The sequence below is a fragment of the Pectinophora gossypiella genome, chromosome 29 (genome assembly GCF_024362695.1).
Source record: "Pectinophora gossypiella chromosome 29, ilPecGoss1.1, whole genome shotgun sequence".
Classification (NCBI taxonomy): Eukaryota; Metazoa; Arthropoda; class Insecta; order Lepidoptera; family Gelechiidae; genus Pectinophora; species Pectinophora gossypiella.
In genome coordinates this window covers 4,090,097-4,116,565 of record NC_065432.1, presented here as the reverse complement: position 1 = coordinate 4,116,565, position 26,469 = coordinate 4,090,097, and the positions used below count along the sequence as shown (strand labels likewise).

At 37.3% G+C, this 26,469-nt stretch overlaps 1 protein-coding gene across 1 annotated transcript in view; it reads left to right on the top strand.

Moving 5' to 3' along the window:
- LOC126379684 (uncharacterized) overlaps positions 1–26,469 on the top strand; it is a 57,783-nt gene that overhangs the window by 8,499 nt on the left and 22,815 nt on the right. The window contains exons 9-36 of the mRNA XM_050028502.1: positions 479–574; positions 1,238–1,285; positions 2,883–2,981; positions 3,733–3,780; positions 4,458–4,553; positions 4,803–4,850; positions 5,846–5,941; positions 6,678–6,821; positions 7,203–7,301; positions 7,673–7,720; positions 8,489–8,635; positions 8,879–8,923; positions 9,626–9,673; positions 10,279–10,326; positions 10,846–10,893; positions 11,705–11,899; positions 12,320–12,460; positions 12,838–12,936; positions 17,159–17,206; positions 17,458–17,601; positions 18,440–18,484; positions 22,255–22,296; positions 22,582–22,629; positions 23,033–23,278; positions 23,779–23,919; positions 24,416–24,514; positions 24,979–25,026; positions 25,705–25,848. Coding sequence (XP_049884459.1) covers positions 479–574; positions 1,238–1,285; positions 2,883–2,981; positions 3,733–3,780; positions 4,458–4,553; positions 4,803–4,850; positions 5,846–5,941; positions 6,678–6,821; positions 7,203–7,301; positions 7,673–7,720; positions 8,489–8,635; positions 8,879–8,923; positions 9,626–9,673; positions 10,279–10,326; positions 10,846–10,893; positions 11,705–11,899; positions 12,320–12,460; positions 12,838–12,936; positions 17,159–17,206; positions 17,458–17,601; positions 18,440–18,484; positions 22,255–22,296; positions 22,582–22,629; positions 23,033–23,278; positions 23,779–23,919; positions 24,416–24,514; positions 24,979–25,026; positions 25,705–25,848 — 2,598 coding nt within the window. The remainder of the gene's footprint in view (positions 1–478; positions 575–1,237; positions 1,286–2,882; positions 2,982–3,732; positions 3,781–4,457; positions 4,554–4,802; positions 4,851–5,845; positions 5,942–6,677; positions 6,822–7,202; positions 7,302–7,672; positions 7,721–8,488; positions 8,636–8,878; positions 8,924–9,625; positions 9,674–10,278; positions 10,327–10,845; positions 10,894–11,704; positions 11,900–12,319; positions 12,461–12,837; positions 12,937–17,158; positions 17,207–17,457; positions 17,602–18,439; positions 18,485–22,254; positions 22,297–22,581; positions 22,630–23,032; positions 23,279–23,778; positions 23,920–24,415; positions 24,515–24,978; positions 25,027–25,704; positions 25,849–26,469) is intronic.

Genomic DNA, 26,469 nt, shown 5'->3' with positions numbered 1-26,469 from the left:
ACTTGCCTGAAGGCATTGCCGAGGCAAAGGTGGAGCTCGCCCAGAAGGTGCCTTTTCACTCTGGCCTTGAAAGCACCCGGGTTATATCAAAAAAATCAAATCAAATCAAAATCTTTATTTGTGAATACAGGTATACAAAAGGTGTTACATAAAGTTATTACAATCTCTGTATTCAGCCTGTTAGTAGGCATACAAATAGTGGCTTATTATTTAAGTACTTACTATTAAATTCAACAATTTATACAATAGGATTTTAAGCAGAGATGTCAATTTAAAGCTAAAGATACAAGTATATTATATAAGACTATTATCCGTTAGGTATTCATGGATGTTATAATAGGCTTTATTTGTCAATAGTGCATGTAACACGTTCTTAAAATTTTCTAGATCTAAACATGTCATACGTATATGCATTCGGAAATACAGAAAACGGCAGAGAATTCCACTAGCCTATTTGATTTGATTCCCAATATTGCAGATCTCTTCAAGGCCTATGAAGTGTTGGAGGAGATGACAGGTCATGGAAACTTCGATGGCATCTGGGAGGTGCTGCAGTGGATATCTGGTCGCAAGAGTACGTATTTACCATCTTTTATTTTTTCTTATCTTATAACAGCCTCTGTGGTCTAGTGGTTAGAGCGTTGGGCTCACGATCTGGAGGTCCGGGTTCAATTCCCGATGGGGACATTGTAGAAATCACTTCATGAGAGCGTCCTTTGTTTGGTAGGGACATTGCAGGCTTAAATTATCTGATTGACCGAAAAAGTAAGATGATTCCGTGCTAAGTGCCGTTGGTCTCGGGCTACTAGCCCAAATACCTCCACCAACCCGCAGTGGAGCAGCGTGGTGGAGTATGCTCCATATCCCCTCCGGTTGATTGAGGGGACACCTGTGCACAGCAGTGGGACCTATATAAGCCTGTATATGCCTTCTTACTTTTTATAATATTTCTCTTAATAATAACATTTTTGTTTTTTTTTATATTTTTTTATTATTACTTGTTTTAATTGCTTTTGACCTTGATCCAAGCTGGTCTTAAGCAGCGATGTGCACTCTTGCCTTGAAAGATTAATGTTGGTAGGAAACACAAATTTGGATTTCTTCTCCTCAGCCATAACACCTTACGAAATAACGTAAATTCAAAAATGTTACATTGAACTTCAACAATTTTATAAATGATAATTACCTTGAATAAAGGATTCTGATTTCTGGACTCACATTTCTTTTTATTTCACAGCCGCGCATGAAGTCGTCGATTTCTTCAGACATTTGCTTCACGGAAAAGGTATGTATGATCTGGGGGGTTATAAGAGCCACATTTAAAAAAAGCAAAGGACATTGGGCATTCTTGTATGAACTTTGGTCCAAGTGGCGTCTAATAATGAAACCCACTTCATAAATTAGTTCATAAATTAACAATATTTTTTTACTAGGAGGTATTTGAATCGGTCCCGGGAGAAAAAAGTTATGACCTAAATAAAAAATAAAAAAACAAAAAAAAACACGGATTTATCAAAGTCTTTTATTTTATAAAAATCGCGAGTCCTCTATTACAAAGTCTAAAATTGGTAAAATAACAAAATAACAACACGAGCACAGTATCAACGAACGAAGGCGAACGAGCGACTGAGTCATATAGTCACGTAACGTCATTGCCTGCGCAAACGCAGGTAAGTAGAAAAACCGCCCGCTGTGATTGACGCGCTCCGTTCGGGAGCGTCTATATCCGTCTTTTTTCTTTCACAATGTTGGTGAATAGGATTAAAAGGCGCGTATCAGCTGCAATGAGTAATGCGGGGTGCGAAATAATAAATACAAATCAATGAAAATGTTTATTAGCCTAAAAATAACGTATTATTTAAACATATTTCATTAATGTATAACTTTTTTCTCCCGGGACCGATTCATTTGCCTCCATAGTAAAAAAATATCGTTAATTTATGAACTAATTTATGAAGTAGGTTTTATTATTAGACGCCACTTGGACCGATTCTGCCCATTGTCCATGCTATTTGACACTTGATTGCATAGCGTTAGCGCGCTTACTTTTAAAATTGCAAATATCAAATTGCAATATTGTTTTTTTTTAGATGAATTGCTGTGTTCGCAAAGTTTATTAATGACTCTTCTGTTCAATAAATTAATAATAATATAGCTGTGGTTGTTTCAGGCCGATGAGACGTTCGTTATGTAAAAAGTGTAACTATGTTACCAACTGAATAAAGATATTTTCGAATTTATTCAGTCAAACAATTATAAGTCCATTTTTTAATAAAAACAATAATATTTAAGTAAAATAAATATTCATCTATAGGTAATAAGAATTTAAATAATAATATTATAATCCAAAATTATAATTTGTTGGTATAAGTGTCTAGCACAATATTTGTTTAAGTGCATACTTCATACAATACATTTTATCTTTTCCAAAACGATTTGACCTAATATGGTGGCTCAGACGTTCACGTTCAAAATGAAAAATTAGGTAGAGGGGCTCATTGACTGCCAGAAACACCCCCATGTATGTTCAGCGATTACTTACGGTTTAGGAGATATGACCCATTTTGTACCTTTTTCAAGATTTCTTACCTTCAGCCAACAGAGGGCGCCACATTCAATAATGCAGTCTTGAAGCAGTCGTGAAACGCGATATCGAAGTTTACACAGCAAGACGCATATATACAACTTCCAACATAACAAAGTTGGATCGTCGATTCCTAGTCACACTGCCAACTTGTGACTAGCGGGGTACTATGCTCTGTTCGGTACCACGAAAACATCCTTTGGCAGCAGCACACCCCCGCCGCCAAAAATAATTTAATTTTACTTCATACGTACCGCTAGCTGAAAAAAATAAATTGAATATGTTTTTCTTAATCCAGGTGGAGTAGCGGGGGTGATTCTGCAGATCCAAAAACTGACAGCTGGGGCCGGTGCATCAGAATTTCCACGAGTGTTCAAAGATCTGATGCAAGAAAATGGTGAGCCAGTTCTGCTTAGTCACCTTGGAGACACACACACACATTTCACACACACACATTTCACACACACACACACACACACACACATTTCATACATAACTTCAACAGCCTGCTAGGCACAGGCCTTCCCTCAATCAGCCGGAGGGGTATGGAGCATACTCCACCTCGCTGCTTCACTGGTTGGTGGAGTTTCACAAGGTCCGCTTACCTAACCTGAAGATTTAACAGGTCTGCCTCCAGCGACTGGCTGTCTGACCTTCCAACCCGAAGGGAAAACAGGTTAGGTCACACACCTCCGAAAATGCATTTCTCGGGAATGTGGGTTTCCTCACGATGTTTGACATGACTCGTGTAACGACTACAATAGACATCAGCAGGCTTAGCACCGTAAGCGCGCGACTCTTTCTCACCTCGACATACGTCACCCGTCACTCTCTCACAGTACTGCACAGAAAGAGACAGATGATCTGTGTCGCGGCGAGAAAGAGTCGCGTGCTAAGTCCTCAGTACTAGTAACTGGGACCAACGGCTGAACGTACCTTCAGAAACACGGGTCATCTTACTTTCGGACAATCAGGTATTCAGCCTGTAATGTCTCAGGACAGAAAAGAAAGTAGGGATCACAAAGTGATTTTTGTGATATGTCCCCACCAGGATTCGAACCCGGGGCCTCAGGCACTGGAGCACAGAGGCCGTTAATCCAATTGTGAATCTAAACCTTCGTTTTAACACTTTGTTTTTTTACTTTCAGATTTACAAGGAGCTTTCAATTTGCTTATATCTAGCACCAGAAGTAGAGGTGAGTCTCATAATCGAAGTCTGTTTCTATTCGTGTTATGATCTATTAGGTTCGAGGGATAAAAAGCCACATTGTATTGCAATAGGGTAATTAAAGCACATACTAACGGGTTCTTACCGCGTTTAAATGGGGATATGAGACTCCCGATATTTCGACACTGTTGCAATTGCCATGATCACGGGATGACTGATGAGATTGGAGTGGAGTAGGTAGATCCATAATTTTCTACGGGCAGACATATCTGTCTACCCTCTTTCTTTGCCGCTTGTTTATGTTTTTAATATCGGAACTCCACTACTCAAACTAGTCAAATCAGGGAGGTTAAAATGGCCACATCGAAGCAATTCATCTAAGAAAGCAATATTGCAATTTGTCATTTGCGCATATAAAAGCAAGTGCACAATGCCAACAAATGACAAACAGCAATATTGCTTTCTTAGATGAATTGCTTCGATGTGGCCATTTTAACCTCCCAGATGCAAACCAATATAAGAGAGGGTTACTTAAAAAATAAACTACAGTATGTAAGCATTAAGAAATAGGTAATTATCACGTTATATCTGGACAACGCCATCTGTATTTTGTTTGGTGAACGTAGCCTGGAAAGTCCCTTGTCCCTTCAAGGCGTTTCTAGACCGCCAGGACCAAAAATAGTTAATAATTATTTTTGTTTTCAGACATTGGTCAAGCTATGAAAGTGCTCTTAGATATAATGCACAGTACGTCAGTCTCCAAAGCCATCGAGCTGATCAAGAAGATCACAGGACAGGAACGTAAGTGTAATCAGGTTTTTCAACGTAACATATACTTATGTTACGTAATATAATCTACAATAACTCAAAAAACGTAACACTGCTTATAACAGACGTATATACATACATCAAATAACGCCTATTTCTCGTTTGGGGTAAGCAGAGACCACGGAACTCTAATTACTATCTTGATCCCGACACACCACTCTCCATTTATATTTTAAATTGTTCTTAATTGAAATGAATTAATTAATTTTATTTATTTTACAGAACTCAAATACGCCATTGAAGACTTGTTACATCAAGCAAACGAGCTGAGTGAGTATTTAGTGTTAACTGAGTGAGTTACTCAGCAAAGAACGGAAAGCATCGTAGCCACTAGGCAACAATTACGCGCAACACGTAACGCTCAACATTTACGACAACGTTGCACAACAGCCCGCAACGTTGCCAGCTTGTTGTTTGTTTAAAGTTCATCGTTAGTTGAGCATCAATTGACAACATTTCAAATTTTTAAGCCGTGGGTTTTTTGTGCTATTTCGAAAGTACTTGTTTAAATAGAAGACACGTATTTTTTCTTTTCAAGATTTTTCCACTAGAAGTTACAAAAAATATTTTTTGAAAATTGGATTCTGCCATTGATAGAATGAAGGCAGTATAATGTAATGTACCTTTGCATGCGTATTTAAAACAAGTCGCAAACAAAGTGTCATGTTATGTATGACATTTACTTTTTTTATAATTTTTATGTAAAGGTCTGAACTTATTATGCCTTCCTCTTCTGACCTCGTGGATTTTTCAATATATTTCTATTATTACTGAATTAAAAAAATCTGAAAAAATGTGTTTTGTGTAAATCATAGAAATATCTCGAAATGGTTTTCGATTTAAGGCACCTTAGTAAAAATGAAATGTTGTCAATTGTTGTCGAGTGGTACCGTGACGCGCAACAACACTAGTTCCTATAGCGGTATGTTGTCAACGATGGACGTAGTGGATGCGTAGACAGACAACGTTGTTAAACAAAAGTTCCCGCTAACTTTCAATATGTTAGGCAACAACTACTTATGGGTGTTAGTGACACCGTAACGAATGCAAATGAATGAATGAATGAATGAATGGGAATGATTCAGCTGATGATTGTGAGTGAATATCAAGTAATGAAAATTCATAAAAATTCTAGTGTTTTTTTTAATTATTTTCATTGCGACGGAAAATTCCACTTGATATCAACTCAGAATCATGGTCTGAATGACCTTAAAGTTTTCGTTACGATGTCACTAACACCCTGTATTATTTTTTATGTGTTGCAGACTTGGCTGATGTGATGAAAGATCTGTACCGTGTAACACAGGAGAATGACATAGAGAAGGTGGTACAACAGCTAATCTCCGTTTTTGGTTTACCTGGTAAGTATTCATATTTGGTCTTCTTCTTCTTCTATCGTGTGGGTTGTGAGGTGAATTACCAACGTCATCAACCCTGGTGTCCGGGTTACTATTGAGCCGCCAAGGGCCCTGACATGACTCATATAACGACTACGTACTTACATCAGTGTAAGTAGTTACCGGGACCAACGGCTTAACGTGCCTTCCGAAGCACGGATCGTCTTACTTTCGGACAATCAGGTGATCAGCCTGTAATGTCCTAACCAAACTAGGGACCACAAAGTATTTTTTGTGATATGTCCCCACCGGGATTCGAACCCGGGACCTCCGGATCGTGAGCCCAACGCTCAACCACTGAACCACGGAGGCCGTTAAATTTCATATTTGGTATAAACATGGAATAAGGAGCCGTGTTAGGGCTACGACGGTTCCAACTGGGCAGTTGCTAGAACGCTTGACTCTCACATTGAGATCGCAACTACGAATCCCAGCATAGGCCTAAACCGATGATTTTCGTATTCATGTCTGGATGATAAATAAATCATTATCACGTGCTCAGCGGTGAAGGGAAACATTCTGAGGAAAACCCACATTCTTGAGAAATGTGTTTCGGAGGTAGGTATGTGACGCTTTCACAACAAAACTACTAAACCGATTTTGATGAAATTTGGCACAGAGAAGGTCACTGAAATCCATTTTTTATGAAGAATAAACATTTACTTATATTTTCGTTGAAAATTTCTTATTTCTTTCACAGATATTATTAGCGTGTTGAAGAAAATCAATGAGATCACAAAACGTCAAAACGCCATATCCTTCATCGACTTCCTGAGGGAAACCACGAAGACCAAGAGCATCCAAGAAGCCAGCATTATCATCAGGAGTCTAACCAAAAAGAAGCGTAAGTTCTTTTTCTAAGGTTGCCAGGAAGAAATTGCTACCTTAGCAATAAGGGTGCCTTTTGTGCCAATTGTTTGTCTGTAAGTAAATGAAATTCTCATTACTAAATAAAGACAGATCTAAAACTACCGAAAAATATTCCCTTTTTCCTGTTTAACTTATGCATTTTAATTTAAAAAAAAAGTAATGATAAGTCCGACATTTATCACGTTTTTCTATGATGTTTCTTGATTAAAATTCATGAATAAGTTAAACAGAAAAAATAAAATATTTTTTGTTAGTTTTAGGGCTATCTTTATTTAGTAATCAGAATTTCATAATTTATCTTGAACCTAGTACACGACCCATTTCTTCACATTTCTTTTCTTTTTTCCCTTTACAGTGACGTTCTTACAAGTCTTGGAGCAGCTCCGCACCAAGTCTGGCCATGAGGACGCTAGGGACTTCTACCGGAAGCTCATCTCCTTTACCGGCGCCTCGTGTAAGTCGATATTTGACTTTTGCCCTGCCGGTTATAATGCACAAGACGACATTTTAATATAAGTACTATCGCGGAGCTCCGTGGGTCGTATAGTATGTGGACGAGTGAAGTGCAAAGTTGAATGAACTATTTGCTCATACTTTATGGCGCGCGTTTTGCGCTCACTTGGCCCTTTAACCACTTTCTTCTATTCTGTTTTTTTAAGTAGTTTCAAAAACAACATAAATTCTTATTTTAGCAGCATCAATCAATCAATAGCATAGCATCTTATTCGGATAACTAAAAGTAATGCGAAACTGTGTTTACTGTTAATAATTTTAATAGAGAATTATGATTGTCTTGTACCTACTTATTTGTTGATTGTTTTTCAGCTCTGTCAGAAGCTTTGGAAGTATACAGAGAAACAACAGGAGAAGAAGGTAAGCATGATGATGAAACTATTTACGAAAACACATTTAGAAAGAAGAAAGAAAGAAAGTAATATTTATAATTTTCGGACACCACAGACACAGACAGACAGGCACATTACATTTAACACAGAACAGACACTGAAAATAATATAAAAAAGAACACTAAGATAAAAAAAATATTAGAAAAAAACAAAACGAACCAAAATCATAAAAAATATTATTAATAATAACAGTATTCATAAATGCAACGCACGACGGCCGGTTCATCTGTGGTGGCGTCCGGAATAAAAGGACCTTTCTCAGCATAAGTCGCGGCGTGAGCCACGACGCTGTTATTCTGCGGGCCCTGCATATACATTTCGTGGCCGGGGAAAAGCAATATTGCTATTTGACAGTTGCTTGCATTGTACATTTACTTTTATATGCGCAAATGTCAAATTGCAATATCGCTTTTTTAGATGAATTGTTTCGATGTGGCATTTTTAACTCCCCAGAACGGTCAAGCACTGGACCGCTGATGCCATTTATAACTCCTTTAACACTATTAAAACACATAATTATCGGTTCTTACCGCGTTTAAAATAGGGATATGAGACTCCCGATATCTCGAGACTGTTGCAAGTGCCATGATCACGGATGGCTGATGAGATTGGAGTAGAGTAGGTAGATCCATTTTCTACGGGCAGACATATCTGTCTACCCTCTTTCTTTGCCGCTTGTTTGTGTGTGTCCTTTAACACTGCAAAACTGCTTTCAGCTTTATATGTTGCCTTTCAGATATCCTGGACCTGTTCGACCGCATGAACAAGTACACTAAGGTCACAGATGACGTCATCGTCTTCATAGAGACCATCCTCCGTATCACAAACACCACCAACCTTCGAGTAGCCACCAACAAACTCAAGAAGCTCACTGAACAGACCAGTAAGTTTTTCTATATGCACTTACCTAACTGAATACTGTGCGTCACCGAATAATATTATCAGCTATGTATACAGGCTGTTAGTGACATCGTAACGAATACTGAGAGGGATGATTCAGACCATGATTCTGATTTGATATCAAGTGGAATTTTCCGTCGCAATATTCATGTGTTTTAAAATTATTTTCAGTTCCATACTTTTGCACTAGAAATTAAAGACGGTGATAATTATTTTCATTTTACAGATTTCTTCGAATGTATTGAAACTATCTACTCCATCGTCCGAACTGGTAAGTTTTTTTTATCACAGAAGCTAAATCGAATTTGAAGCTAAGCCATTCGCGGGACCAATTACTTAATAAAAAGAGCCACACTCTTGTTGGTATAGTATTCCCCATGATAGATAGATAGATAGATAGATAAAATACTCATGCTACTTTTTAAGGGAAAATAGGGCAGTGGTTTCCCTCTTGCCTTCCTACTATTACTACCCACCTACCACACCCTTCCTATTATTTTCTATTTGATACCTAAACTAAAAAATCTAGTATCAATCTCAGTAAAAGATATACGGTCACGAGTACTAATATGTATACAGTTTGATACCATGTCACATTAAGTTTTTTGACAAATTAAACCGTAAGTCTAACTAAATATCAAATATGATAGTGCGACAGGGTTCTAAAGTGGATACATGATATTGCTCATGACTGTACACGCTAAACACTGGTCTCACCATCGTGACGCTAATCAAGTTATTAACAAAGCTGAAGGAACTGTAAATTCTGCATTTTTATCAACATTTTCACATTTCACTCTTTAGTTGGTAGTCAAATTTGTTCATTGGTCTTCTCTAATTTGAATTACGCTGCTAGCGTAACACTGTGAATAATGAATGAATGGGAATCGAGCAAATCGCGGCAAATCTACAATAAGTTACGTCTAAAAAGCTACCGTCACTTATTTTTGATTATTATTTCTTCCTTTTGCAGACCTCATCAAATTCTTTGACACCCTGATCACCATTAGCAAACGATTCGGTAAGTACTTATGTGAATGATTTATTTGAATGATCCATCAAACGTCAATGAGAGACTTTCCAGGTACAGCTTTCCAGGTAGCTTTGAGGTACGTTCCTCAAAATCATTCTAGATGGCGCTGTGCTGTCTTTTCTTCGTTTAACTTTCTAATTTCATGGATGACAGACATAATGCATCTTTTATCTTCGTTTTTGGGTATAAATGATGACCCTTTTTTATTACACCCAGGCACATTACATCTTCCACCCGTTATTATTCTGGTCAAAATAAAGAGAAGCGATATAGGTAGCAACATAATTTTATACATAATGTGATCCAAATATGAAGTAAAATATATTTTTATATATGCTTCTGCCATTACATTGTATTTTGGAATAATTATGTACCCGAGTAATGAGAAAATAGGTAATTATCACGTTTTAACTGAATAACGCCATCTATATTGTTTTTGGTGAACGTCTATTTCTCTTTTGTTTTGTATTTTGTTTTTTCCTGTTTGTGCAATAAAGTATTTGTTATGTTATGTTATGTAGCATGGAAAGTTCCTCTTTGAAGATGATATCACAGCATAGACAATTTTATTCATTTTTTTGTTACGATTTCAGTATTTGAAGAGGTCATCAGCATAATTGAAAAGTATACCAATGCAAAGAGTAAGTACTTAAAAATATATTTCTTTTTGTTATTAAAAAGATTTTAGCGGCCTCCGTGGTAGAATGGTTGAGCGTTGGGCTCACGGTCCAGAGGTCCCGGGTTCGAATCCTGGCGGGGACATATCACAAAAATCGCTATGTGACCAACGATTGTCTGAAAGTAAGATTTGTGCTTCGGAAGGCACGTTAAGCCGTTGGTCCAGGTTACTACTTACTGATGTAAGTAAGTAGTCGTTACATGAGCCGTGTCAGGCGCCTTTGGCGGCTCAAAAATAACCCTGACAGCAGGGTTGATGAGGTTGGTAATCCGCTTCATAAAAAACACGACAAAAGAAAATAATTATTGTTTTAGTTTAAATAGCGTATAAAATTATATAAATAAAATTGCTATTCAAAACTCTCGATTAAATAATCTAAATTCATCTTTTTGGATATATGAGGTTGGTAATCCACCTCGCAACCCACACGATAGAAGATTAAAAAGGAAAATTTTAATGAATGTTGCAACTTAACTTTCAGATTTCATTGCTGCGTTGAAGAAATTGAGAGAAGCAACTGGTGAAAAAGGTAAGCGACTAAATGGAATGGTTGTAGATCTATACAATAGAGAAAAGGATAACAATAGAGATTAAATATAGCAAGATAATATTTTTTCTCTATAAGTACCAATAGTTGGACAACACTGACACCGACATCTGTGATAGTTCGATACCTTGTCCACAAACTAGCTGGATTAATAAGTGGAACGGAGTGGCGAAGTACGTTCCGTACCACCGTCTGTACTTAGCAGATACAACAATTAACGCGCAGCAGGTAACGAAACATGCATGGCAACGTTGGACAACAGACGTTGCCAGCTGAAGCGCGACATTTCGCGCGGCTTGTTGTTTGTTTAAGCCTCATATTCACTAGGTAACAATTAACGCGCAACAAGTAACGCTCAATATGTACGGCAACGTTGCACAACAGCGCGGAACGTTGCCAGCTGAAGCGCAACAGGTCGCGCGGTTTGTTGTTTGTTTAAAGAGCATCGTTTGTTGAGCATCAATTGTTGTCGAGTGGAGACATGACGCGCAACAACACTAGCTCCTCTGGCGACATGTTGTCAACCACATACGTGTGGTAGATGCGTAGACAGACAACGTTGTTAAACAAAAGTTCCGCGTTAACTTTCGACATGTTGGCCAATATGTTTTGCAACATTTCGCGCACCAAATGTTGCCAAGTGGAATCACAGCTTAATTTTAACATAAGCTCACGACTATATCCAAATTGCGATAGTCAGAAGTAAATCCATCACAAGATGAACCAACACCTCACCATGCTTTCTGATTTTATTTTGGTACTGAATTAGAATTTAATCTTATCATCTACGCAGATATCATAAAGGCTATCGAGCACATCAGAGAGAATAAACCGAGGGTGACCACGACGACCACGACCACAACGACCACGACGACACAGAAACCAGTCACCGAGCTGGAACAGCAGCTCATAGAAATCTTCGGAGTGGAAACCCTGCAAGAGCTCCTGGTTGTGCTGCGTACTATCTTCAATACTCAAACGAAAGATGGTAAGTTTATAAAATAGCGTTATTAGCGAAAACTATCAAAAATCTTACAAAAAAGCTCTTGTTAAGTAGTATCACTGAAGTACCCAAGGGCCTTACTATTAACTCTTAGCGAAATAATAATATAAATATTCTATTTATAAAACTATTCATAATATACAGGGTGTTAGTGACATCGTAACGAAAACTTTGAGGGTGATTCAGTCCATGATTCTAAGTTGAAATCAAGTGGAATTTTCTATCGCATGTTTTTTTTAGTTTTTTAAATTATTCTTTGTTTTTTCACTGATTTTAGACGGTTCAAATACAACATATAAGTATATTGTATACATTATACTGTTATTTCTTGATGGAATTGCAGAGATTTTTCTGATTTTAGTGACAATACATAGGTATTAATATTTTTTCTTTTGTTTCTTCCAGTGGTGACCGAAGTCGTGCAAATAATATCGAAGATCACGAAGACCAACATAACGTCCTTCCTGCAGTACATCATCCAAATTACTGGAACCAGCAACTTCCAGGAAGCTGTCACCATCATCAAGCAAAGCACCCAGCAGAAACGTAAGTTTGAAACTTTCTTCTTCTTCATCACTAGGGGCTTATTCTTATCCTTCTTCTTCAATGCAAATTAAATCTACTTTATCCTAATTGAGGTAACCAGAGGTACACCCATTGCAAGATGAACTAAGTACCACCGGGCTCTCTGTCAGAACGTGATAGATAGTGAGCCGTATCGCTGTCTATAATGGTCGAGCCAACTGTGTTAGTGAAAACTGCACTTTCGTGCAGTTTCTTCAGGTTCGAACCGGCGCTTCCCCTTTGAGAAGCAAGGCCGGTGACGTACGACGTTCTTCTTCTTCATGGTTCTTATTCTTCTTGATAGATTTCTTCCTCTACGAATCATATTGTAAATGGATCTGTTATTTTTCTGTTATCAGTGACGGTGGTGGAAATTTGGACTCGTATTCTTCAAGAGTCTGGTCAAGAAGATGTACAAGACTTCCACAAAAACATCCTGATCATCACCGGAGCTAAGAGTGAGTAAAATAACCAGACACTCAATAATTATCCATAAAAGTTTACAAAAATTGCATTAAAACCTCCTTGATGAGATATTTTTTTATGGAAGATAGGGAAGTATGTGACCATAATCTCACCTGATGGTAAGTGATGATGTGGTCGAGGGCGGGACATGCTTACCTAGAAAATGCCTATTCACTCTTATCTTGAAGACCCACATTGTTGTTGCTGATTGTTGTTTGTTTTGTGTTATTAATGTTGTTGTTGTGTTTGTTTTATGATTTGAATTATTTGGTCTGAAAATCAGCAATAAATAAAAATGTTTTTTTTTCTTTTCCAGGCATAACTGAGGCGTTTAACATTCTTGCCAAAACATATGGCAGTACAGGTATGATTCTCAGATTAATATTTTTCCATCTAAGTATGTTTTGGATTACTTGCCTTGAACGGCGTTTAACTAACATTTCTCCAGGGAGGTCTAAAGGCCACACTGAAAATCTAAATTCGCTTCCCACCCAGCCGACGCCGCCGGCGTCATCTATCTAAAATGTAACCAAGTTATATCGACAAAAACTGATTTTTGCACCTTAACGTACATCATAATCATAAGTAAGTATTGATTCCATTTTTCTGTTTCAGACATCATCGTGATTCTTCAAACTCTTCACAAGTTCACCAAGAACCAGGACATCATCAGCTTCCAGCTGAACCTGCTGAGGCTGACCAACAGCAGCAACTTGACTGAACTCACACAGAAGTTCACCAAATTGACCAGGTCCAAGAGTAAGTGAGCTTATAGATTTTGGAACTCAAGGATTCCCGAATAGCAAGTTCTTTTTTCTATTAAACCTTCAAAATTTTGCAAGAAATTATGTTTAAGATAAGATCAAGTCTATTTTCCGTTGGGGTAGACCACAGATTTTAGGTTCTTGGGGGTAAACAGAGATATCTTTATTATAGATCACGGAATTCCAAATTGACCAGGTCCAAGAGTAAGTAAGCCACAGATTTTGAAAGTCACGGATTGCCAAATACCAAGTTCTTTTTTCTATTAATCCTTCAAAATTTTGCAAGAATTTATCTTTACATAAATAAGAATAAGCCTATTTCCAATTGGGGTAGACCACAGGTTCTAAAGGGTATGCAGAGACCACGGAATTCTACCCACTACGATCGTGACATACCACCTTCGCTTCCTCCACTCTCATCAACAACTTCATGTATGCTCGCCGGTTTAGAATACGGTCACGAGTACTAATATGTATACACTTTGACACCATGTCACATTAACTTTTTTGACAAATTAAACCAACAGTCTCACTAAATGTCAATTATGATAGTGCGACAGGGTTCTAAAGTGGGTACATGATATTGCTCATGACTTTACTCTTAACTTGGAGGGTTTAAAACGCGACATCAAAGTAATTCACCTAAAAAAGCAATATTGCTATTTGACATTTGTTTGTTTTGCGCACTTACTTTTATATGCGCAATTGTCAAATTGAAATATTGCTCTTTTAGATGAATTGCTTCAATGTGGCCTTTTTAACTGCCCTTGCCTTTCTTTAAAACATCCTGGATGTGATCGCCAAAAAATGTATTTTTTATTTCAGTTAATGATGAGATGCATTATGTTTCTTTTTCAGCTCTAATACAATCCTTCACTGTTATCTACGAAATAATAGAAATTGGTAAGTACCATTTCATTCACTTAGCATATCCTTTATCCTTCTATTTTTTTTGCCGTAAGAATCGTAAAAAATAATCTTTATTGTTTTTACTTTCCAGACATCGAAGTTTTTATTTCATACATCATCACGATCTCTGAAGGTAAAGTATATTGTTGGTTGGTTCTCATCATCATTCATTTAAGAGCCACGCTCTTGTCGGTGTAGCATTCTCCATTTTTGTCTGTCAAAGGCCAATTCTTTGACTTCTTTATAAGACACGACGTTCGCCTTCTCTTTCATTTGTTTCATGTAAGCTGTTAGTCGTTGGTTCTATTCTGGAGAATTTCTTCATGTTAATCTTTTATTCTCCTAAAGGGAATATCGCAAAATAATTTACACAGTTTAAAATTTACTTACACAAATAATATGTTCAATTTGTACAGATTTCGAAGAGGTGATCACAATCATCATTGAGTACACAAAAACAACTGGTAAGTTTAATAAATATTTATTAAACATATATATATACATAACATAAGCTCAGGACTGTGTATCTTAACTGGGGAAGTCAGAGGTACATGCATCGCAATATACAATAAATATCCACACCTCACCGAGCATTCTGTTAGACAAACGTGACAGGTGGTGAGCCATATCGTCACTATAATGGTCGAGCCTAATGTGTTAGTGAAAACTGCACTTAAGGTAAATTAATAACTCATTGGTGCAAGTCCGGTTTGAAGCAGCGCTCCCCGTTTGAGAAGCAAGCCTGTACCACAGGACCAAAGACACATTATTAAAACTAAACTAATTATATAACGCAACAATGAAATAATGCAGAATTATAACAATAACGATTTATAATAATAACATCTTTATCGTTTTATATAGATTTCGTACAAGCGCTGAAGACACTGAAGAAGGCTACAGGAGAAAAGACAATAATTGAAGCGATCAAACACATCCAGCAGAAGAAACCCAGTACATTCACGACGACCACGACCACAACGACGACCACGACAACACAGAAACCAGTCACCGAATTGGAACAGCAGCTCATAGAAATCTTCGGTGTAGAAACCTTGGAAGAACTACTGGTTGTGCTGCGTAGGATCTTCAATACTCAGACGGAAGATGGTAAGTTTAAAATGGCGTTTTTGAAGAAGTTTACTTTGTTAAATTGTGTTTCTCAAAATTAGGACAGCACCAAAGGTCAATCAGAATATTCATCTGCTTAAAAAGCAATATTGTAATGAGACATTTGCTTTTTTAATTTTGACGTGACGGTTTTAAGTGTTTAAATTCTTACCGGGTAAATGATGAGCGCTGAAGGCTCTCGCCCGGTGCAAAATTTAAAACAGGTGGGTTAAAATGCCACATCGAAGCAATTCATCTGAAAAGCAATATTGCAATATTTGCAATTTGCGCATATAAAAGTAAGCGCGCAACGTCAGCAAAACGTTAAATAGCAATATTGCTTTCGTCGATGAATCGCTTCAGTGCAGCCTTTTTAACCCCCCTGTATCGATGTTATTTTGAAATTATACTATTTTGTATGTGATTATAGTCGGTACAGAAATGTCTAAAATAAGTGTTTATTCGTGTATTGCAGTAGTGACCGAAGTCGTGCAAATAATATCGAAGATCACGAAGACCAACATAACGTCCTTCCTGCAGTACATCATCCAAATTACTGGAACCAACAACTTCCAGGAAGCTGTCACCATCATCAGGCAATGCACCCAGCAGAAACGTAAGTTTGAAACTTTCTTCTTCTTCATCACTGGGGGCTTATTCTTCTCCTTCTTCTTCAATGCAAATTAAATCTACTATATCCCAATTGAGGTAACCAGAGGTACACCCATTGCAAGATGAACTAAGTACCACCGGGCTCTCTGTCAGAACGTGATAGATAGTGAGCCGTATCGCTGTATATAATGGTCGAGCCAACTGTGTTAGTGAAAACTGCACTTTCGTGCAGTTTCTTCAGGTTCGAACCGCCGCTTCCCCTTTGAGAAGCAAGGCCGGTGACGTACGACGTTCTTCTTCTTCATGGTTCTTATTCTTCTTGATAGATTTCTTCCTCTACGAATCATATTGTAAATGGATCTGTTATTTTTCTGTTATCAGTCACGGTGGTAGAAATTTGGACTCGTATTCTTCAAGAGTCCGGTCAAGAAGATGTACAAGACTTCCACAAAAACATCCTGATCATCACCGGAGCTAAGAGTGAGTAAAATAACCAGAGACTCAATACTTCTCCATAAAAGGTTTAAAAATATTACACTAAGCACCTACTTATCGTGTTACTTGATGAGATATTTTTTTATGGAACATAGGGAAGTATGTAACCATAATCTTACCTGATGGTAAGTGATGATGTGGTCGAGGGCGGGACATGCTTACCTACAAAGTGCCTATTCACTCTTGTCTTGAAGACGCCCACATTGTTGTTGTTGATTGTTGTTTGTTTTGTGTTATTAATGTTGTTGTTGTGTTTGTTTTATGATTTGAATTATTTGGTCTAAAAAATCAGCAATAAATGTTAATGATATGTTTTTTTTTCCAGGCATAACTGAAGCGTTTAACATTCTTGCCAAAACATATGGCAATACAGGTATGATTCTCAGAATAATATTTTTCCATCTAAGTATGTTTTGGATTACTTGCCTTGAACGGCGTTTAACTAACATTTCTCCAGGGGGGTCTAAAGGCCACACTGAAAATCTAAATTCGCTTCCCACCCAGCCGACGCCGCCGGCGTCATCTATCTAAAATGTAACAAAGTTATATCGATAAAAACTGATTTTTGCACCTTAACGTACATCATAATCATAAGTAAGTATTGATTCCATTTTTCTGTTTCAGACATCATCGTGATTCTTCAAACTCTTCACAAGTTCACCAAGAACCAGGACATCATCAGCTTCCAGCTGAACCTGCTGAAGCTGACCAACAGCAGCAACTTGACTGAACTCACACAGAAGTTCACCAAATTGACCAGGTCCAAGAGTAAGTAAGCTATAAATTTTGAAAGTCACGGATTGGTAAATGCCAAGTTCTTTTTTTCTATGACTCCTTCAAAATTTTGCAAGAAATTATGTTTAAGATAAGATCAAGTCTATTTCCCGTTGGGGTAGACCACAGATTTTAGGTTCTTGGGGGTAAACAGAGATATCTTTATTATAGATCACGGAATTCCAAATTGACCAGGTCCAAGAGTAAGTAAGCCACAGATTTTGAAAGTCACGGATTGCCAAATACCAAGTTCTTTTTTTCTATTAATCCTTCAAAATTTTACATAAATAAGAATAAGCCTATTTCCAATTGGGGTAGACCACAGGTTCTAAAGGGCATGCAGAGACCACGGAATTCTACCCACTACGATCGTGACATACCACCTTCGCTTCCTCCACTCTCATCAACGACTTCATGTTTGCTCGCCGGTTTAGAGTACGGTCACGAGTACTAATATGTATACACTTTGAAACCATGTCACATTAACTTTTTTGACAAATTAAACCATCAGTCTGACTGAATGTCAAATATGATAGTGCGACAGGGTTCTAAAGTGGGTACATGATATTGCTCATGACTGTCTTAACCTGGAGGGTTTAAAACGCTACATCAAAGTAATTCATCTAAAAAAGCAATATTGCTATTTAACATTTGTTTGTTTTGCGCACTTGCTTTTATATGCGCAATTGTCAAATTGAAATATTGCTTTTTTAGATGAATTGCTTCAATGTGGCCTTTTTAACTGCCCTTGCTTTTCTTTAAAACATCCTGGATGTGATCGCCAAAAAATGTATTTTTTATTTCAGTTGATGTGTTGATGTTTCTTTTTCAGCTCTCATACAATCCTTCACTGTTATCTACGAAATAATAGAAATTGGTAAGTACCATTTCATTCACTTAGCATATCCTTTATCCTTCTATTTTTTTTGCCGTAAGAATCGTAAAAAATAATCTTTATTGTTTTTACTTTCCAGACATGGAAGTTTTTATTTCATACATCATCACGATCTCTGAAGGTAAAGTATAGTGTTGGTTGGTTCTCATCATCATTAATCTAAGAGCCACTCTCTTGTCGGTGTAGCATTCTCCATTCTTATCAATCAAAGGCCAATTCTTTGACTTCTTTATAAGACACGACGTTCGCCTTCTCTTTAATTTGTTCCATGTAAGCTCTTTGTCGTTGGTTCTATTCTAGAGAATTTCTTCATGTTAATCTTTTATTCGCTTAAAGGGTACCTGTTGCAAAATAATTTACACAGTTTAAAAATTTACACAAATAATATGTTCATTTTGTACAGATTTCGAAGAGGTGATCACAATCATCATTGAGTACACAAAAACAACTGGTAAGTTTAATTAATATTGATTAAACATATATATATATACATAACACAAGCTCAGGACTGTGTATCTTAATTGGGGAAGTCAAAGGCACATCCATCGCAAGATACAATAAATATCCACACCTCACCGAGCATTCTGTTAGACAAACGTGACAGGTGGTGAGCCATATCGTCACTATAATGGTCGATCCTCATGTGTTAGTGAAAACTGCACTTAAGGTAAATTAATAACTCATTGGTGCAAGTCCGGTTTGAACCAGTGCTCACCGTTTGAGAAGCAAGCCTGTACCAGAGGACCAAAGACACATTATTAAAACTAAACTAATTATATAACGCAACAATAAAATAATGCAGAATTATAACAATAACGATTTATAATAATAACATCTTTATCGTTTTATATAGATTTCGTACAAGCTCTGAAGACACTGAAGAAGGCTACAGGAGAAAAGACAATAATTGAAGCGATCAAACACATCCAGCAGAAGAAACCCAGTACATTCACGACGACCACGACCACAACGACGACCACGACGACACAGAAACCAGTCACCGAGTTGGAACAGCAGCTCATAGAAATCTTCGGTGTGGAAACCCTAGAAGAACTACTGGTTGTGCTGCGTAGGATCTTCAGTACTCAGACGAAAGATGGTAAGTTTAAAATGGCGTTTTTGAAGAGGTTTACTTTGTTAAATTGTGTTTCTTAAAATAAGGACAGCACCAAAGGTCAACCAGAATATTCATCTGCTTAAAAAGCAATATTGTAATGAGACATTTGCTTTTTAATTTTGACGTGACGGTTTTAAGTGTTTAACTTCTTACCGGGTAAATGATGAGCGCTGAGGGCTCTCGCCCGGTGCAAAATTTAAAACAGGTGGGTTAAAATGCCACATCGAAGCAATTCATCTGAAAAGCTCATTGAAATTTGCGCATATTATATAAGTAAGTGCGCAACGTCAGCAAAACGTTAAATAGCAATATTGCTTTCTTAGATGAATCGCTTCAATACAGCCTTTTTAACCCCTCTGTATCGATGTTATTTTGAAATTATATTATTTTGTATGTGATTATAGTCGGTACAGAAATGTCTAAAATAAGTATTTATTCGTGTATTGCAGTAGTGACCGAAGTCGTGCAAATAATATCGAAGATCACGAAGACCAACATAACGTCCTTCCTGCAGTACATCATCCAAATTACTGGAACCAGCAACTTCCAGGAAGCTGTCACCATCATCAAGCAAAGCACCCAGCAGAAACGTAAATTTGAAACTTTCTTCTTCTTCATCATTAGGGGCTTATTCTTCTCCTTCTTCTTCAATGCAAATTAAATCTACTATATCCCAATTGAGGTAACCAGAGGTACACCCATTGCAAGATGAACTAAGTACCACCGGGCTCTCTGTGATATATGGTGAGCCGTATCGCCGTCTATAATGGTCGAGCCAACTGTGTTAGTGAAAACTGCACTTTAGATAAATTAATAATTCATTGAGTTCGAACCAGCGCTTCCCGTTTGAGAAGCAAGGCCGGTGACGTACGACGTTCTTCTTCTTCATGGTTCTTATTCTTCTTGATAGATTTCTTCCTCTACGAATCATATTGTAAATGGATCTGTTATTTTTCTGTTATCAGTGACGGTGGTAGAAATTTGGACCCGTATTCTTCAAGAGTCCGGTCAAGAAGATGTACAAGACTTCCACAAAAACATCCTGATCATCACCGGAGCTAAGAGTGAGTAAAATAACCAGACACTCAATAATTATCCATAAAAGTTTACAAAAATTGCATTAAAACCTCCTTGATGAGATATTTTTTTATGGAAGATAGGGAAGTATGTGACCATAATCTCACCTGATGGTAAGTGATGATGTGGTCGAGGGCGGGACATGCTTACCTAGAAAGTGCCTATTCACTCTTGTCTTGAAGACGCCCACATTGTTGTTGCTGATTGTTGTTTGTTTTGTGTTATTAATGTTGTTGTTGTGTTTGTTTTATGATTTGAATTATTTGGTCTAAAAATCAGCAATAAAGTTCATGATATTTATTTTTCTTTTCCAGGCATAACTGAAGCGTTTAACATTCTTGCCAAAACATATGGCAGTACAGGTATGATTCTCAGAATAATATTATTCCATCTAAGTATGTTTTGGATTACTTGCGGCGTTTAACTAACATTTCTCCAGGGAGGTCTAAAGGCCACACTGAAAATCTTAATTCGCTTCCCACCCAGCCAACGCCGCCAGCGCCATCTATCTAAAATGTAACAAAGTTATATCGACAAAAACTGCTTTTTACACCTTAACGTACATCATAATCATAAGTAAGTATTAATTCCATTTTTCTGTTTCAGACATCATCGTGATTCTTCAAACTCTTCACAAGTTCACCAAGAACCAGGACATCATCAGCTTCCAGCTGAACCTGCTGAAGCTGACCAACAGCAGCAACTTGACTGAACTCACACAGAAGTTCACCAAATTGACCAGGTCCAAGAGTAAGTAAGCTTATAGATTTTGGAACTCAAGGATTCCCGAATAGCAAGTTCTTTTTTTTTATTAATCCTTCAAAATTTTGCAAGAAATTATATTTACATACATATATAAGATCAAGCCTATTTCCCATTGGGGTAGACCACAGATATTAGGTTCTAAAGGGTATGCAGAGACCACGGAATTCTACCCACTATGATCCTGATATACCACCTTCGCTTCCTCCACTCTCATCAACAACTTCATGTTTGCTCGCCGGTTTAGAGTACGGTCACGAGTACTAATATGTATACACTTTGACACCATGTCACATTAACTTTTTTGACAAATTAAACCAACAGTCTCACTAAATGTCAATTATGGTAGTGCGACAGGGTTCTAAAGTGGGTACATGATATTGCTCATGACTATCTTAACCTGGAGGGTTCAAAACGCGACATCAAAGTAATTCACCTAAAAAAGCAATATTGCTATTTGACATTTGTTTGTTTTGCGCACTTGCTTTTATATGCGCAATTGTCAAATTGAAATATTGCTTTTTTAGATGAATTGCTACGATGTAGCTTTTTTAACTGCCCTTGCCTTTCTTTATAACATCCTGGATGTGATCGCCAAAAAAATGTATTTTTTATTTGTGTTGATGATGAGATGCATTATGTTTCTTTTTCAGCTCTTATACAATCCTTCACTGTTATCTACGAAATAATAGAAATTGGTAAGTACCATTTCATTCACTTAGCATATCCTTTATCCTTCTATTTTTTTTTGCCGTAAGAATCGTAAAAAATAATCTTTATTGTTTTTACTTTCCAGACATCGAAGTTTTTATTTCATACATCATCACGATCTCTGAAGGTAAAGTATATTGTTGGTTGGTTCTCATCATCATTCATTTAAGAGTCACGCTTTTGTCAGTGTAGTATTCTCCAATCTTGTCTATCAAAGGCCAATTCTTTGACTTCTTTATAAGACACGACGTTCGCCTTCTCTTTAATTTGTTCCATGTAAGCTGTTAGTCGTTGGTTCTATTCTAGAGAATTTCTTCATGTTAATCTTTTATTCGCTTAAAGGGTACCTATTGCAAAATAATTTACACGGTTTAAAATTTACTTACACAAATAATATGTTCAATTTGTACAGATTTCGAAGAGGTGATCACAATCATCATTGAGTACACAAAAACAACTGGTAAGTTTAATTAATATTTTTAAACATATATATATATATACATAACATAAGCTCAGGACTGTGTATCTTAATTGGGGAAGTCAGAGGTACATCCATCGCAAGATACAATAAATATCCACACCTCACCGAGCATTCTGTTAGACCAACGTGACAGGTGGTGAGCCATATCGTCACTATAATGGTCGATCCTAATGTGTTAGTGAAAACTGCACTTAAGGTAAATTAATAACTCATTGGTGCAAGTCCGGTTTGAACCAGCGCTCCCCGTTTGAGAAGCAAGCCTGTACCACAGGACCAAAGACACATTATTAAAACTAAACTAATTATATAACGCAACAATGAAATAATGCAGAATTATAACAATAACGATTTATAATAATAACATCTTTATCGTTTTATATAGATTTCGTACAAGCTCTGAAGACACTGAAGAAGGCTACAGGAGAAAATACAATAATTGAAGCGATCAAACACATCCAGCAGAAGAAACCCAGTACATTCACGACGACCACGACCACAACGACGACCACGACGACACAGAAACCAGTCACCGAGTTGGAACAGCAGCTCATAGAAATCTTCGGTGTGGAAACCCTGGAAGAACTACTGGTTGTGCTGCGTAGGATCTTCAGTACTCAGACGAAAGATGGTAAGTTTAAAATGGCGTTTTTGAAGAGGTTTACTTTGTTAAATTGTGTTTCTCAAAATTAGGACAGCACCAAAGGTCAATCAGAATATTCATCTGCTTAAAAATCAATATTGTAATGAGACATTTGCTTTTTAATTTTGACGTGACGGTTTTAAGTGTTTAACTTCTTACCGGGTAAATGATGAGCGCTGAGGGCTCTCGCCCGGTGCAAAATTTAAAACAGGTGGGTTAAAATGCCACATCGAAGCAATTCATCCGAAAAGCAATATTGCTCATTGAAATTTGCGCATATTATATAAGTAAGTGCGCAACGTCAGCAAAACGTCAAATAGCAATATTGCTTTCTTAGATGAATCGCTTCAATGCAGCCTTTTTAACCCCCCTGTATCGATGTTATTTTGAAATTATACTATTTTTTATTTGATTATAATCGGCCCAGAAATGTCTTAGAACACATAAAAATCTAAAATCTAGACGATTGAATACTTCGTCTATTGCAGTGGTGACCGAAGTCGTGCAAATAATATCGAAGATCACGAAGACCAACATAACGTCCTTCCTGCAGTACATCATCCAAATTACTGGAACCAACAACTTCCAGGAAGCTGTCACCATCATCAGGCAATGCACCCAGCAGAAACGTAAGTTTAAAACTTTCTTCTTCTTCAACATCTTGGGCTTATTCTTCTTGTTCGCCTACTTCTTCTTCAATTCAAGTCAAATGTTCTTTACTAGCTGTTACTCGTGGCTTCGTTCGCGTAAAACCTTACTATTAGAACTATAGTTTATTATATACTTTGCCCACATAAACATCCTATATACGACCCACTGCTAGCACAGGCCTCCCTTCAATCAACCAGAGGGGTATGGAGCATACTTTGCCCACTTGACTCTAATTATGAGGTCGCAGGTTCGAATCGCAGCACGGACCTAAACCAATGATGTCAGTGAGTTACTCAGTGAATCAGTCAGTGAGTCAGTGAGTGACCTTTCACTTTTGCTATGTACCTGTAAATTGCGCACAGACAGAACATAAATCTATATCAATCAATTAGTACTAATTAGTGGTCACATTCCTTCCTTCTTTCTTTGAATCAATGGGATATTTTAACGGACTTGTTGTTTTTCTGTTGCCAGTGACGTTGGTGGAAATTTGGATTCGTATTCTGCTGGTATCTGGCTGCGAAGATATACAAGAGTTCTACAAGAACATGCTCATCATTACAGGAGTGAAGAGTGAGTATAATAACCTTCAGAAATCAGAATCATTTATTCAACGTAATTATCATGGATAATTTGCAAGGTATTGTAGCTGAGGAGAAGAAAATGACAAGAAATTGCAACATTATCTGTTCTAGTCAGTTTTAAAATCGATGACTGATCAACGAGGGGGGGGGGGTTATAAAAAGGTTAAAAAGGTCACATCGAAGCAATTCATCTAAATAAGCAATATTGCACACAAATGTCAAATAGCAATGTTGCTTTTTAGATGAATTCCTCTCGCCTCTGAGTTGTCTGCCTTATATTTTTTAGCTTTTGAAACCCGACCTTGAAAATATGAAAAATATTATGTTCCGCGTATACTATTTTAAAAACCTAACATCAATCCACCGGGAGTTCGACTAAAAATTCGATGGTTCTATATCATCTAAAAAATTGGCAACAAAATTTTAATCCAAAATATTATAATTCTTTTCCAGACCTAACTGAAGCGTACTCAGTTCTTGTGAAAACATATGGAAACTCAGGTGAGATACAATAACTTCTACTTCTGTGAAAAAAGGGATAACGCTAGTGAAATGATGGCGACCACTATATCCATAGCGTGCCATATTTGCGCATAAAGGTATTTACTCTAGCCATAGAGGCAGCCAATCAGCTCGCGACACCAAATACTTCAGAACCCCGATACCGACCCCGCCGGCGTGGTCGACGATTTCCCTCATTCAGCGCTTATCGCTATCGACCCACTAGGGTCGATTAATCCTTTCAATATTCTTCCTCTCAGACGACGCCCTGAGCCGAGGTTCGCGTCCAACTGGGCACCCTCAGGCCTTTTGTCTTAAACGTTGTACCGGGAGAGCCTTCAGCGCTCCCCATTTGTCCGGCCAAGTAGTTAATGCCATCTGCGGCAAATCTACAACAAGAAAAAAAAAGCATACTTAAAGGTATTGCATAAAAAGCCTAAATGCTGTTACAAGGAGATTCGCAAAGACTACTAAGTAATTCTGCTAAATCCACTCAAGTATAACACTTAAGCTTATGGATAGAGGTATGTACGCAGTTACTGTGGTCTACATCAGACCTTTTTATAATTTTAAGATTAGAGATAAGTAAATGCTTAATATATACCATGTGGCAGTACTTTATATAAATAAATAAATATAATAAGTAAAAGGAAAATACATGTTGATTGTATGTTTCAGACATCATCGTGACTCTTCAAACACTTCACAAGTTCACCAAGAACCAGGACATCATCAGCTTCCAGCTGAACCTCCTCAAGCTGACCAACAGCAGCAACTTGACCGAACTCACACAGAAGTTCACCAAATTGACCAGGTCCAAGAGTAAGTATTGTTGAATTTAGATAAATAAGGAGTTCTCGATTTTCTATCTTTGTAATTTTCTGGTTTATTTGTACAAAATTTAAGAGCAAGGGGGTTTAAAAAGGTCACATAGAGGCAATTCATATAAAAAAGCAATATTGCAATTTGACATTTGCGCATACAAACGTAAACGCGCAATGTGGAAAAAATTCAAATTTATAACAATGTTAATTTATGTTTTGCCGAATAAATATTTTTTTTTCTTTCTTTCTGCCAATAATGCTTTTGTAGATGAATTGCTTTGATGTAGCTTTTTTAACTCTCCTAGGCTCTAGTCGGGATTTGTCGATCCTTTGCAAGTTATGCCTTCAAAGTCTGTCATAAATTATTATGATAAATTATTACTAAATTACCATTTTTAAAATTGTTCCGTTATAGTAGGGTCACACTTTGGTACCATGTCACATTAACTTTTTTGACAAATTGAACTGTAAGTCTCACTAAATGTCAAATATGTTAATGCGACAGAGTCCTAAAGTGGGTACATTATATTGCACATGACTGTGACTTACATACAAAGTTACATTAAGTCACGTCCGCTATTTCTCTGCAGCCACAAGTAAAAATAAATGAAAATCTCCG